Source organism: Gopherus evgoodei, chromosome 10, assembly GCF_007399415.2.
Source record: "Gopherus evgoodei ecotype Sinaloan lineage chromosome 10, rGopEvg1_v1.p, whole genome shotgun sequence".
Classification (NCBI taxonomy): domain Eukaryota; kingdom Metazoa; phylum Chordata; order Testudines; family Testudinidae; genus Gopherus; species Gopherus evgoodei.
Genome location: NC_044331.1, coordinates 84,221,395 through 84,236,749, shown reverse-complemented (window position 1 = coordinate 84,236,749; position 15,355 = coordinate 84,221,395). Strand labels below are relative to the sequence as shown.

The 15,355-nt window shown below is 38.0% G+C and overlaps 1 protein-coding gene across 12 annotated transcripts in view; it reads right to left on the bottom strand.

Moving 5' to 3' along the window:
• The window catches only part of TNRC6A (trinucleotide repeat containing adaptor 6A), a 196,303-nt gene that overhangs the window by 40,937 nt on the left and 140,011 nt on the right, over positions 1-15,355 (bottom strand). For all 12 annotated transcript variants that reach the window (XM_030578707.1, XM_030578701.1, XM_030578702.1 and 9 more), the window contains 2 exons: positions 11,110-11,131; positions 199-543 (listed from right to left, as the gene is read on the bottom strand). In XM_030578707.1, coding sequence (XP_030434567.1) covers positions 199-543; positions 11,110-11,131 — 367 coding nt within the window. The remainder of the gene's footprint in view (positions 1-198; positions 544-11,109; positions 11,132-15,355) is intronic.

Genomic DNA, 15,355 nt, shown 5'->3' with positions numbered 1-15,355 from the left:
TCAGAGATTCAGTTAAATGGAAGATAGCGTACAGGAGGCCATGTTTTAAAGTTAATGCTTAACATGAACAACAGACCCTGGAGAACTCTTTGCTCATTTACCCTAAAACAGATTCTGTGTTGTACCAATTCAATCATTCTCATCTAGTTACTAATAAAATATCTAACCTCACTGAAAACAAGTTACTTCCTCTCTCACCTGACTGTTTTTTGCTGCTGCTGCTGTTCGGCACTTCTCCGTTGGTCACTGACTGTTTACTTGTGACACCGCTGCCTCCTGATTGGCTGTTTAATACTTTAGGAGTGGATCCCAGGTTTGCAGCTATCACTGGTAACTGCTGACCTCGCTTCAAAAGCTGTTTCTGTTCCTGGTGTCGAAATCGTGGTGGTACTTCACGAGGAGGGTATCGAGGCAAGGTCTGCTGCTGCTGCTGACTGCTGGCTGTGGCCCGCTTGGCATTATTACTAGTGCTGGTTGCTGGGGAAGTGCCGTTAGAGGTGATGGGCTGAGGCTGGCTTATACTGGTCTTTGTTTGTTCTGGCACTAACCCCCAACAACAACAAAAAAGAAAAAAAGTTGAAGAAAGTTAATCACAGGTACCATAGTTTTCAAACTCAAAAAGAGCCTAAGAAAAGAAAAACAACGTGTTTTTAATAGGGCAGGGGGGGACCAAGCTGAGACTGAGAAGGAGCCAGAATTTACTAATGTACATTGCCAAAGAGCCACAGTAATATGTCAGCAGCCCCCCATCAGCTCCCCCTCCACTCCCAGCATCTCCCACTCACTGGCTCTGCCCCCTCCCTCCCTGCACCTCCCAATCCACTGTTTCGTGGCATGCAGGAGGCTCGGGGGCGGGGAGGGGGAAGAGCAGGCTTGTGGGAGGGAAAGGAGATGGGAAGGGGTGGAGTGTGGGCAGGGCCTGTGGCAGTGTCAGGGATTGAGCAGTGAGCACCCCGACACATTGGAAATTTGGCAACTGTAGCTCCAGCCCGATGCCTATACAAGGAGCCTCATATTAACTTCTGAAGAGCTGCATGTGGCTCCGGAGCCCCAGGCTGGCCACCCCTGGAGTAGGGTATATATTACAGAATGGTGATATTTGCTCCAGTTAAAGCTGAAACCTAGTTTCCACTATAAGCCTCACTATATGCACACACTATTTTCTGTCATGGTATTACTAGTAATAGTAGGTTTAGCTATAAATTCATAACAAAATTATCCCAGCTCAAGTCTTTTATTACTACTCCTTACAAAGATCCCAAAATTTTTGATGGATCATCACTTAAAGCAAAACATTTCTCAAAAAACTAAAAAACTTAAAAAAAAATCTGTGTTGCATTATTTCCTACAGTGGGAAATTAAAAAATCCTTTGTGTACAAGTCTTTTATGAAGTCAACATAGAAGAGAACACAAGGCGAGATTAGAAACAAAGAGAATGAGTGGTTAACACTCGCCTGTCTTGTCAATCCTGACATCCAAAGGGAAATCTATGTACTAGTCTTCACCCAATCCATTGTCAGTAGAAAGTGATAGCATAAATATCATACACCATTTGACATGGCTGGTTGCCTCCATGGATGAAATGCCAAGCATTCAGCTTACATGAAATCAAAATTACCTTTCATAACCTTGATAGTATGGTCATTTCTAGGTGGGACTGAGGCCAAAGAATTTGCAAGAAAGGTTACGTATAGGTGTATACGCCATACCTGAACTGTGAATAAACAGGAAATTACAGTATTCATTGCTACCTCTTTATTTGCTCCATCACACTAGTACAAACGCAAACAAATTAAATGAAACCCAGAAAGACTCAGGATGGAGTACCTGGTTCGGTCTGGTCCACTAAAGCACACAAATACTCTAAAGATGTGGAAGGATTTACAGTAACTACATTTAGAGATCACACACAAGTTTAAACCAATTCTATTTATGTCACCATAACACACACTTTTTTCAAGTCCATTATATATATCAATGATCACAGACAATTGTGTATGTGTTCAGTTTACTTTTTCTTTGATAAAATAAGTACAGAAGAATATCTAGGTTGTGATTTTCAGAGATGACTAGAGAATTTAACCACAACTGCCCTTGAAATTATTGGGAGCTCCATAGTTAACTTAGAAAAGCTTAACCTTAAACATATCATAAAAAAATGCTTGGACAACTGCTGTCTCTATAGCCAAGTCCTGAAGGTACAATTAAAATATAAAAGACATTCCTACTGCTAAGTGTATGATTGTTGGGCGTTTGGGGTCCTATTAAAATTAAGCTTGAGTCACTATAAAGTTTTGTTTATCTTCCTTTAAGAGTAACTCTTCACATTAGTATGCCGTTAACGTACCCTAGGCTTTTGACTTTGCAGCAGCATTTCCTAAACCGTTACTTTTTGTATTTCATTAAACAATTCCCTAGTGTGCTAGAAGAACGAACAAAATGGTCAAATGCAAGAAAATTACAAAACATGAAAATCATACACTAACATTCACTTTCAATTACAAATGCAGGTGAATATAATAGTCTGGCCTTAGAAAATCTAAGCAAAATCCTGTTCCCTGAAGCTTTTTTTAAAAATAATTTCAATACAGGGAATATGGCTGTTACTTTTAACATGATTAGGTAAAAAAAAAAAAACACACATACCTCAAAAAAGGCATACACAATTATATGTTCCTTAAAAAAAGTGTGTGTCCCGTAGGATCAAATCTTTTACCTAAGTGTAAACAAAGCACCCAACTTTCTTAGCACAAAGAACTGCAGTTATCAGTTTTTCAGTCTACGAGAAAAATGACAAAGCCCAAAGAAAGATTTTGTACACAAGGGATATTTGGAGCATGTATGCTATTTCTTCTCCAATGGAGACTGACCGTTATAAATCCTTGGTACAAATTTCAAGGGCAGAGAAAGGGATACGCTATTTCAGGTGATTACAAACATGTACGCTACCACCGTCTTCCATTACTCTGTCACAGCAGTGACCCAGTTTTACTCTATTTCACAGCTGAATGGAGGGGGACAGAATTAGGTAGAAGAATGGCCATGACATAGGTCAATTTAATGCATAGGAGCATGGATAGGGAAGATATTCACAAGTAATTAGATAAACCGATAAGTTGGATAAAATGACTAACACAGTATTAGATTCTGCTGATGTTAAGAGCTCTGTACCTATTTTAGAAAGCTACTGAATTCAGGTCCTCAAACAATATTTCACATGCACACATTCAACAGTGTATGAACGACCTATGATCAAATTAATGTTCAAAAGTACAATTCAATGCCTTCAAAAATTCTGTACATATTTCCATCTATTCCTTTCTAGCATATTCCTCTTTTCATTAATGTTAAGATTTAAAGAACAAAGCAATGCAATGTAAAATGATGCAAGAGAAGAAAACATTTTATATTCTTCTCTGCACTTCTAAATCAGTAATTTTTCTTAATGGTAAATCTTTGTTGTTAATATAAATTACTTATTATGCACAAGTTATTTAAAAAACTTCATACTACTTTAGTCCATTTACTAATGCAACTCAGACGACATTTAAAGAGAGTTGGTCTTTCATATACTAAACTCCACTTCACCCACAAATCTGTTATTTAACTTTTTGGTAATCTACATTTTACCAATATACCTTTTGATGCAACTGGTCATAATGTCTAAAGTTAAAAAAACATACTTAAAGCTTGATCTAAGAAAGTCTGTTGACAGCGGTAAATGAAAATAAACACACTACCTGCATACAGTCTACCAGTATTACTCCATCAACAAAGTACTTATAAAGAACTGCACTGCTTAGTTATAAATTCATTTTTTGGTCACCTGGTATTGTTTGTATGAATTATACTGTCTTTCTATTTAGACTGTAAACTCCTTGGTGCAGGGATTATTTTATTACAGCGTATAATATCTTGTTGGTGCTCAGTAAAATAATAATTTTTACTTCACCTAGTATTCCTTCCATAGTAGAATTATTCCTTGCAGATTAAATACAAATCATTTACATATGACATTCCAATGGAAGAGAACTGGAGTTAGAAAAATCACTCCAGAGCAGAACGGCAACAAAGCAACATTCATTCCTAACTTTCCTTACTGTGCTTTAAAGGGGCTTATATAAGCGCATCTTACTAAAATAACTGAACTAATTCCTGGTTACTCATTCATTTATTAACTATAAAATGATAGAGCATATTAGTAAATAAGATCCCTTTTAGTAAAATAAACCCCAAATAGCTACAGTATGAACACTACTTTTTCTAAAAAAACCCAAAACGTTACATACAGATTACCCAAGAAATATATTTACTTGGTAGATAAAAGCAGTAATAGAATTATTCATTCTTTGTGTAAATATTGACAAATTCAATAAAATGCAACCAAATGTTCATGTATAACATTTTTAGTTTGAGCCACGTTTTCTCTGTCTACAGTCCAATATGCTTTAAGACGGAACTTAAAGTTTGTTATTTTCAATTTAATCAAATGTATTATTGACATCAACAGGCCCAATACAATCATTTTTCTTAACTAAGTGTTGAGGGAGGTTTCGGGGGGGGGGGGAGGAGAGAAGCAGGGAAATCACACAATTTGTTAATTCTATCCAATTGTATTTTATAATCAGCAACTTTTCAGAAGATTAAACCAGCTCTGTTGTTAATCTCACTTTAACTAACCTTTTATTGTTCCAATATGATTACTATAAATTCCAATACCCCTTAAATCCCAGAAGTGTGTTATAATCTACTTCTCTAGTTTAACAACACTGTTAAAAAACAGTGATAAAATATTGTTTAGCACATCAGTATTTTGTTCTACATCACCCTAAAGTCTAAAGGCAACTTTGCTAATGGATTTACAGTGTATTACTCCTAATTTTCTTGACAAGCAGCAGCAAGATTACAAAGGAATATAAGGAGAGATTTTCATAAACAACAAACCTGCTGAAAACCCACAAAGCAGTGGAAGCTGAAGTTACAGTCTGCACGACCGTGACAGAAACAACAGTTTACAGAGAGATTCCAAAGAAAGACGCTTCCAACTTGTGTTGCTTTCCCACTCTGCAGATTTCATTAGAAAATGGAGGAGAAGCACGGTGTCATTTTACTGCTACAACAGTACTGCTTGCCAACTCCTCCTGGAGTAGAGGCCCAGTGACAAACTCCCCCCTCCAATAAAAAAAAATGGCAGCTGTTTGAACAACTTTAATGCAGATGGAGAACAGTTTCAATCAAACAAAATCAGCTTACATAGATCAAATCAACGGCTAAAGCACACAAAGAACAGCACCAAACTGTCATTTAAGTGTTCTTTTCTTACTACTGCTTAAGCTAACCTCTTAAAACTGTACTGTAATACACTTTCCTTGCATGTCATGCCCCAAAGAGTTGTCAGTTCTGGAATGCTGAAGGGCAAACAGAGGAAGTCTGGCTTTCAAGCTGACACACGTAAGATGTAATGCTAGAATTTTCGTTGTGGAAAAATGGCCGCAGATGTAAGCTCAGCTAGCTGATCTGGAAAATATCTAACTGTTTGCCAATTCATTAACCCCTGCAGATCCGTAGAAAGGTCAATTATAAGGTATTTATATGGGGAATTTTAACAGCAAGTATTCATAGCTCAGTTCATTTTTTTCTTTTTTCTACTTACAAACTTTGAAAGCTAATAACAGTTTTCTATTAAGGTAAAGCAGTTATACAAGTGGAAAACAAAACTTATGTGAGCATGGAGAGTTTTGTTTCACAGAGAACAGATGAATGAGAACTTTCAAAAGGTAGGAAATATGAGTAAAGGAATTCGATTCCATATCCAGTTATTTTTAAAGGCACCTTCTATTTCAGTGGTGAGCCAGAGTTTATCCTATTCTGCAACCAAAGCATTAGTTTTATGCCTAGCCCTTCCACAAAACAGGGAAATAGAGAAACTACCTTTTGTTATTTTGCAAAGCACTAGAAGACTCAACAGCACGAGTGACAGCCTTAACCCTACTACATAGTTTTTAAAACTATTTCACTAAAATATTACCTATGTATCTTGAAATACAATATGTAAAGGAAATGTTTCACACTACAAAGCACTGTCCTACACACACACACACACCCCTAATTTACAGTGACAGCATCTTGTTTGCTGAAGAGTCTAGGAAGCTGGTATTTTGTGGCAAAATGCAAGCTAAATACTCATATTGTGTAATGTTTGGTTTAGCAAGCAGTGTATGATGCCATTTTCTTTGCATAGCTGAAGTGGGGTTTGAAAGATTTCTTTTGAATGGGATATTCATGATGAATGGGAAGATTTGTTTACCTTGAATAGTATTACAAGTTAAATTCAATAGAAGCTATTATACCAGGCTACTGTGTAAGTTAGAGTAGAACACCACCACAATGTTTGGCAGTTCAACAACACATTTAATTGGTAGAGATCTCAAAGTACTTTCCAAACTTTACATTTAATTTACATATAGTACCTACAGGTCCCAGTCGAGATCATGGACCTTCTGTGCTAGGTTCTGAACATATACATAGTGCCCTCCTCTGAGGAACGTAGGAATTATTGAATTGCTGAATACATTTAAACTTAAAAACCTAGAAAAAATGTTTAATTGAAAAACTGTATACAAAATATAACCATATGTCAATGCTAATGTATCAAACAGCTATGGCCGAAATATCTACACTACTGTCATCATCTTAACTGTTTCAATATTTCCATTTGAACAGGGGTATAGTCAAAATTTGCTAGTAATGTCAAACTACTTTATTCCATTCCAAGAAAAAGGGTTTATGACAGTGGGGTTCTGGAACTATTAAGATGAAAAGAGTGCAAGAAGTGATCCTAGAAATAAATGCATTTTAGACTCAACTGAGTTTGGGGGGAGGGGTTTATTACAATTTTAATGTAATTTTCTGCAATAAAGAACTTTATTATGAATTACTTAGCAATCCTATACTCTTGTATTCTATCTTCAACTCATCCACATAATATTTTAAGAAATTAACATAACAGAAACTTGGAAACTAATTAAATATTTAATTTTCATCTTGAATGCAAGCAGACAAAACTATGATGAAACAGTGAATTGGGTTTGCATAACACAGATGACAAATTTTGACATGTGAAATTATGGTTTGAAACAGCTTCACTATTGAATCCCATAACATCTATGCTTATTAAAAGTGACTGCCAGCACGTTTGACATATCTTAAAATTCCCCCCAACTTTTATAGTAAAATATAGTTAAGGAAATAAAGTAACATATTAAAGTTAGAGTTGGGTATTTGCACTAACAAAGCACGTTACATTTCAGTTAACAAAAGCTGAAAATCTAACAAGGACAAAAGTGTCTGCATCTTTATTCCCTCAGTTGAAGCATCACTATCACTTCTCAAGACATTGTGAGACATGTCAATTGTGACTTTAGAATGCACAGTATCATTTTATACAGCAAAACATTTACCATTTTTCTATTCTGTCCCTCAGTCTTTCCTAGTTTAATTTATTACTGTAGAATTTTTTTTAAAAGTGACACTATTCATAATTCTATAGTTGGAAGGTCTATGCATGGCTGTAAGCATATCATCTTTTTTATTGTGGCATTTGGCTATGTAAGGAGTGGCTATAGGAGAAGAGAAACACTTATTTGGTAGATGAGACAATTAATTGTAATTCCATGCACTGGCTAAAAAAGGGAGCCTAAATAAATTAAGTGAAAATATATATCTACTACAGAGGGCTCCAGGGATGTGAGATTCTTTGACAGAGTACAAGCCTTCTGAAGAGTGGGGGGGGAAGTGATAGCTGTGGTAACATCTTGACTTTAGTGAGGGGGGGGGGGGCAAGAGGGATAGCTCGGTGGTTTGAGCATTGGCCTGCTAAACCCCGGGTTGTGAGTTTACTCCTTGAGGGGGCCACTTAGGGATTTGGGGCAAAAATCAGTACTTGGTCCTGCTAGTGAAGGCAGGGGGCTGGACTCAACCTTTGAAGGTCCCTTCCAGTTCTACAAGATAAATAAATAAATAAATAAATAGGAGATATACCTATTATTTTGATACTGTCTTGCATGACCTTCTCATAAACAAACCAGGAAAATACAACCTAGATTAAGCTACTATAAGATGGGTGCATAACTGGTGGGAATGGTTTTCCAAGAGAGTTATCAATGGTTCACAGTCAAGCTGGAAGGGTATATTGAGTGAGATCCTGAAGAGATCTGTTCTGGGTCTGGTTCTCATTGATATCTTCATTAATTATTTAAGATAATGGTATGGAGAGTACACTTATAAAGTTCACAGATGATACCAAGCTGGGAGGGGTTGCAAGTGCTTTGGAGGATACCATTAAAATTCAAAATGGTACGGACAAACTGGAGAAATGGAATTAAATTCAATAAAGACAAATGCAAAAGTACTCCACTTAGGAAGGAATAAATCAATTGCACACCTACAAAATAGGAAATGACTGCCTAGGAAGGAGTACTGCAGAAAGGGATGGGGGGGGGTCATCGTGGATCACAAGCTAAGTATGAGTGGACAGTGTAACACTGCTGCAAAAAACAAAAGAATTATTCTGAGATGTATTAGCAGGAGTGTTGTAAGCAAGTCATGTGAAGTAATTCTTCCGCTCTATTCCACGCTGATTAGGCCCCAACTTGAGTATTTTGTCCAGTTCTGGACACCACATTTCAGGAAAGATGTGGACAAGCTGGAGAAAGTCCAGAGAAGAGCAACAACAATGATTACAGGTCTAGAAAACATGACCTATGAAGGAAGATTGAAAAAACTGGGTTTGTTTAGTCTGGGGAAGAGAAGACAGAGGGGAAATGATAACCATTTTCAAGTACATAAAAGGTTGTTACAAGGAGGAGGGAGGAAAAAAAATGTTCTTAACCGCTGAGGATAGGACAAGAAGCAATGGGCTTAAATTGCAGTAAGGACGGTTTAGGTTGGACATTAGGAAAAATCTTCCTAACTGTCAAGGTGATTAAGTACTGGAATAAGTTGCCGAGGGAGGTTGTGGAATTTCCATCAGTCTAACCTGCTTTTAAAAATCTCCAAACATCTGTCAGGGATGGTCTACATCAGTGGTTCCCAAACTTGTTCCGCCATTTGTGCGGGGAAAGCCCCTGGCAGGCTGGGCCAGTTTGTTTTCTTGCTGCATCCGCAGGTTCGGCCAATCGCAGCTCCCAGTGGCCGTGGTTCGCTGCTCCAGACCAATGGGAGCACTTGGAAGCAACGCAGGCCGAGGGATGTACTGGCCACCGCTTCCAGCAGCTCCCATAGGCCTGGAGCAGCGAACCATGGCCACTGGGAGCTGCGATCGGCTGAACTCGCGGACACAGCAGGTAAACAAAGGAGCCAGGCCAGGCAGGAGATTTCCCTGCACAAGCAGCAGAACAAGTTTGGGAACCACTGGTCTAGATAATACTTAGTCGTGCCATGAGTGCAGGGATTGGACTAGATGACTCCCAAGGTCCCCTCCAGTCCTATGATTCCATGATGCTATGTCTGCCATCTTCATTAAGTGTTCAGTCCTGAACCCACTGAAGTCAATGGCAAAACTCCCATTGCCTAATGAGTCCAGGATCAAGCCTTAAGAGACAGATTCTATAGACAATGGCATTGGATGCACAAGATGGCTGCAGATCCAGGATTTAAGAAAGTTAGTCTCCTAATGTAGGTTCATAACTCCAATTAATGAAAGAACAGTGCATTAAAAACTCCAGCACGCACAATGTAGCAGCTCTTTTTGCCTCAAAGCAGTGTAACTATTCTATGAACCTAAATATACTTTTATTCCTTTGATTTCTGTCACCAGTTTTCATATATATAAAACACACACTTCCTTCCCACACAAACCCTTAATGTATTAAAAGCCTATTATGCTATAGAATTTAGCTTTTCTGTGCAAGTTGTCAACTCAATTAATCCACTGCAAGTTGAGGAAACTAGATATAAGCTCATCTTAAAGTATCAGGTAATTACTGCTGTATACACTAGGCAGAAAGATGAGAATGCATCTTTATATGGAGAATTCACTACCTGATCTTAAGCCACTACGACTAGCTAACATTTAATTGTTAAAAAATTACTATAAATTTGTCTCAAGGCTTAATATTTAACAAAATACAGTGTTTCTAAAGATAAAGAATGTAGCAAATGTTAGTCCCCTGCATAAATATATAATCATTATAAAATTCTCAACGAACACTACCTGAATTAGAATGAGAAAAGGAAGTTACGCCTACACAAAGTAGATATATATTTTCTATATCTTAAAGATATAGCAAGTACTTAAAAGGAATCAAAATATACAATACAAATATTCAAATTAATCACAATACTCTCCATTTGTGTTTGAGCTAAATTAGAGCTCATAGACATGGGAATCCCAGCCCTTTACACCAAGATAAAACTGCTAGATGTGTCATTTCACTTCAAAGACAGATGGGCAATTACTGTGCCTATCACTCTGATGTCCATGTGCACTAACAGCACATTCGGAAGAACTGCCTCAAATAGATTAACTACATCCCATGACCTACAATACGGCTGGATTGGTAGGAGGATGCAATTTTTTTTTTTTAAATGAAAGGAGAAGAGGAAGAGAAAAATGAAGGAGAGGAAGATAAAGTAGAACGCTGCTTGTGCGCATAGTGCTGTACAAATAATTAAGAAAAGGTGAATAAGAGTGAAGGAATATATCAACCAAACTATGAATAAGCAGCAAAGAATCCTGTGGCACCTTATAGACTAACAGACTTTTGGAGCATGAGCATGAGCTTTCGTGGGTGAATACCCACTTCCTCAGATTCACCCACGAAAGCTCATGCTCCAAAATGTCTGTTAGTCTATAAGGTGCCACAGGATTCTTTGCTCTTTTTACAGATCCAGACTAACACGGCTACCCCTCTGACACTTGAAACTATGAATAATTTTCCTTTCCTTTTTTTTTTGAACCACTAGATACACCACTGGCACTGTTATCTTTTCTCATATCCTATCTTTTCAGGCTGAGTCAAAATGTTTCAGACCCTCTCTTTTAATTCAAACAAATTAAAATACCTACTCAAACACCACAAAATATAAATAGCTTTAAAGTAACTTACCTTTGATTTTTTGTTCAATGGCCTACAACAAAAAAGAAACAGTGTTAATTTGTTCTTTTGATATCGTGCCTGCATCTGTATAGTCTCACAATAGACTGCTGCCTACTTTTCTTTTAAGATGTTTTGGTACATCGAAAGTGGATAGTTGAAGATCATTTCCCTTCTTCCACCAGCCCTCACTTTATAGCTGCAAAGCTGTTTAAAAACATACCAACAGAAGGCCAAATGGATCATACATTCATTTCTAATCCAACTCAGTTTAGAATGGGTTAAAATTATCAGTATTTATTTGCCTAGCAAAAGTCATAGGAGGTAGAATAATTTTTAGTTTAGATTATGAAAACTGCACAGCTCAAAATAATCCCCAATCATAATAAACAGAAAAACTCAAAGGAGTGTGGGTGTGCAGAACAAATCTAAAATCTTCACTTTTCAAGAGCCTGCAGAAGTTTGACAAGCTACCTTTAGAGTTACCTGTGTGAAAGGGCCAAGATAAAAGGTCTGCGTTGATAAACTATAACACGAGATAACAAAATATTCCTCTCTTCCTGCTGTACTGAAGTGCCCCCATTTGTGTAGGTCCAGTTACACAAGAGAAGACAGTGCATGCGGTGCTCTAAAAAGCATGAAGTAAATAATGGTTCCCCCCCCTTCCACCCCGAGCTCTGACGTACAAACAGACAATTACTGTAACAAGAGAGCAAAATATTTTCAAAGCAGAAGTGAGATTTAACTTCACAGTATCCCTTTCATGTGTGTTCATAAAAATGTTAGTGTCATAATAAATGTTCTGCAGCATATAATATTCATTAAAATTAATGACGACTTAGTAATATGAGACCTTACCACAGTGCTCTGCAATGAAATCCTGAGAAGTGGTCAAGATTGACAGATTTGATAATTATTGTGTTTAAATATTAGCACAGTAAGAAACAGTGAGGGCTGATTATACTGAAAAGTTATTAATGCCCTTTACTATCATGTCCACTCATCTGTTAAAGAAATCAGCAGTTCACAGTATTAGCAAATTCTGTACTTCATATTAATTTTTTTTGCCAAGAACTGATAAAAGCAAGGAAGTGTACACATATTTTTATACTGTCCAACTTCTAGGCACAGTAGAAAATCTATTTTCTTGTTTCCTTGTACTGCAAAGTATTTGATATATATATAAAACTACATTTGCTTGGGAATTTTTGAACAACTCTCAAGGGTGGCCAATATGTGCAAATTCTTTTTTAAAGAGAAGAAAAGCTATTATTGGTATGTTATATTGTATCAGTTACTGGAACTGAAAAAAAGGTGTAAACAGTTCAATGGCTGTTTATGCTGAATGCAACAAAACTTTTACAGGATTCAGTTTAGAATTCTCTTCGTCAACTCTACACTCCAAGCTCCTAAAATACTAAAAAGGAGTTGCAGCCCTTTTTCCTCACTCCAAAAAAAAGCCAGTTACACTATAAATGTCTCTGATATTCTGTGTCATAGCTTTTGACCTAGCTTACACTCATCAAGGCTATCAAATCTGGAGGAGAAATTTATTTTGCTGGCTAGGGAAGTTTTTATAGTAATTTTGAACTGCTGAGTTTTGTACTGTATGTGCAATCATTGCTCTATGCCTAGAGCTCAGCATGCCTGCATGGATACAAATATGTAAGTGTAATAAGATAGTAGAGCTCCCATACCAGGTGCTACAGACCCTTCTGAAGCCAAGTAACATCCTCACTGTAACTCCTCCTCCTCCTCTTCTTTCCTTTTCCTGCTCCTTTCCTCCGAATCCACTAACAAAAATACCCCTCCCCCCCGCCACACAATTCATGTATCAAACAAGGCTGTCTTTTTTCCCCTCTAGCACATTCGTTTGTGTATGTATTACCATCTCATGCCCTACCCTTTGTCTGTAGGTGTCCTTAGACTGCAAGCTCCTCCATGGATACACCGATTGTCTTTTTCCTATGTTTGTACAGCTCTCAACACAGTGGGATCTGTATTTTTACTCCTCCTAAGTGGGAATGTGCTCTCTCCCACCTCATCTAAGTTAGGACAGTCATCACAGCCACCAGGGCTCAGTCACTGAAATCAGGGGAAAAGCCTTCTTTTAATATATTCCCAACCCCTGTCCTTCCTACCAAAACTTCTACCTGAATGGAGACATCACAAACTTGTTCCATTAACAGGGAGACTATAACAAGAACTCCCCCACACTGAACAAACAGCCCATTATACATGTCAGAAAACTTCTTGTTACCCAATATTAAAATGTTTCTACATGTCTTCCACTCAATGTTATCTCAACCTAGCCTAACTCTCCAACCCAAAAACACCTCACTTGAAGACCTGAGGACTTCATACAGATGTTATCCTTTATTATACCCAGGCAAAAGCAGACTGACTGGGCAATAGTGTATTTGGACAGTACTGTTCTGTAAAAATACCACCATTTGCAACTGGATCTACAAATCTTAGGAGATTAAACAGGCCTGAGCCTGGAGTTTCACTGCCACAGCTCTGCTGAATGAGCTTCAAGTTGGTCTTTAAGTGACAATTCTGGCAGTAGCTCAGGAATAGGAAAATAAAGGAGACAAATTTTTGCATCTCTATAGGTAATGCGCTGGACTCAACTGTCCACAATGATCAGGTGCAAAGGCTACCAACTGACGTAAGGGTGACCAGATGTCCTAACTTTATAGGGACAGTCCCGATCTTTCTTATATTGGCTCCTATTACTCCCCATCCTGATCCCAATTTTTCACATTTGCTGTCTGGTCACCCTAACTGACCTCCAAATCAGCCCTATTTAGAAGAGTTAAAAGCCAAACCTTTTTTTAAATTAGCTAATACATTTTAATTAAGTAGTGTTTAAAAAGATGTCAGCACCTAGGGCAGACAAGGTTTTACCTTTTTTTTAAATGCTAGTCAGGGAGCCTAAAGTAGACCATAACCAGCCAACATATTTTTAAAGGTGTCAAACCTTATCTGTACAAGGTGTGCTGACATGTTTTTAGACACCACTTAATTGCAATGCGTTTGTTTAGCTTGTTTTTAAAAACTGCTTCTTCCTAGTCTAGAGAGTCTGAGCTTCTCCAGGGCCGCAAGCAAGCTGGTTATATTCCATTGCTCTCCCTACAGAGAAACTACTTACATTTCTGAAGCATCAAGCCTAAACACTTAGCATTCTATTGCTTCTACAGTGAAAGCAGGGGAAATCTTTTGGTTTCTTAAGGACAATCAGCATGGCCCTATGTAGAAAGGAACTAGTTTAGACAGAATTTCAGTTAAGTTCAGTTACAAGGCTACATATGCTCAGTATTTCTTTAAAACACTTAAATTATTTCTGGTGCATAGTTTGTCACTGAATGAGCCAAGCTTTCTGCTGGAGACCAAAAAACCCCAACCAAGCACATTTTGGGGCAAGGATTCCAGAAATGGTAACGGGCAGGTCTAGACTAGAAGCTGTACCGATGTAGTTGTGCTGCTGCAGCATGGCTGGTAAAGACATGCTATGCTGATGGAAGAGCGCTCTCCTGTCGGCATAGTTACTCCACTTCCACAAGAGGCGGAAGCTATGCCAGTGGGAGAGCGCCTCCAGCCGACAGCGCTGGTGTGGACAGCTCTTGGCTCACTGTAGCTTGCGTCACCCAGGGTGGTGGTGGTGGTTGGTGGTGGTGGTCTTTTCACACCTCTGAGCAACGCAAGTTAGATTGACTTAAGCAGTAATGTAGATCTGCCCTTATATTAAGATGCTTTGTTCAACACTGACATCTATGAAGCATCATCTCAGGAAAAAAAAGTGAAGCCAAAGATCCCATGAGCAAAGAATCTCCTTTTCAATAAAGGGCATTGCTGGAAGATTTTGAACCCTAACAGAAAATTATTTATGCATTTGTACTTGAGCAGTAGTAATGGAGTTGTGCACTAATGAAGCAAGTCCTTATACAGTTTGTTCTTGCTGCTATAAAGCTTACACAGGGTCTCATACTGGGTTATAAGCAAATACCCCATCTTTTCTAAAAAACGTTCCAGAAAAAGATGATGGGGGGGGCCCCAAGGGGGGAGAGAGAACAGAATTAGGTGTGTACTTAGTTTCTGTAAATGAGATAAACCCCTTTATTTTGACAAGAGGTCCGTGTTGCAGAAATGACTAACTATTTTTCTGCATATGAACTGAACGTTTAACATTGCTCAGGAGGATCAAGAAAAAGATTGAGAGCTGGGCTTATTTTAGATGTCTCCTTCTAGGAATTCA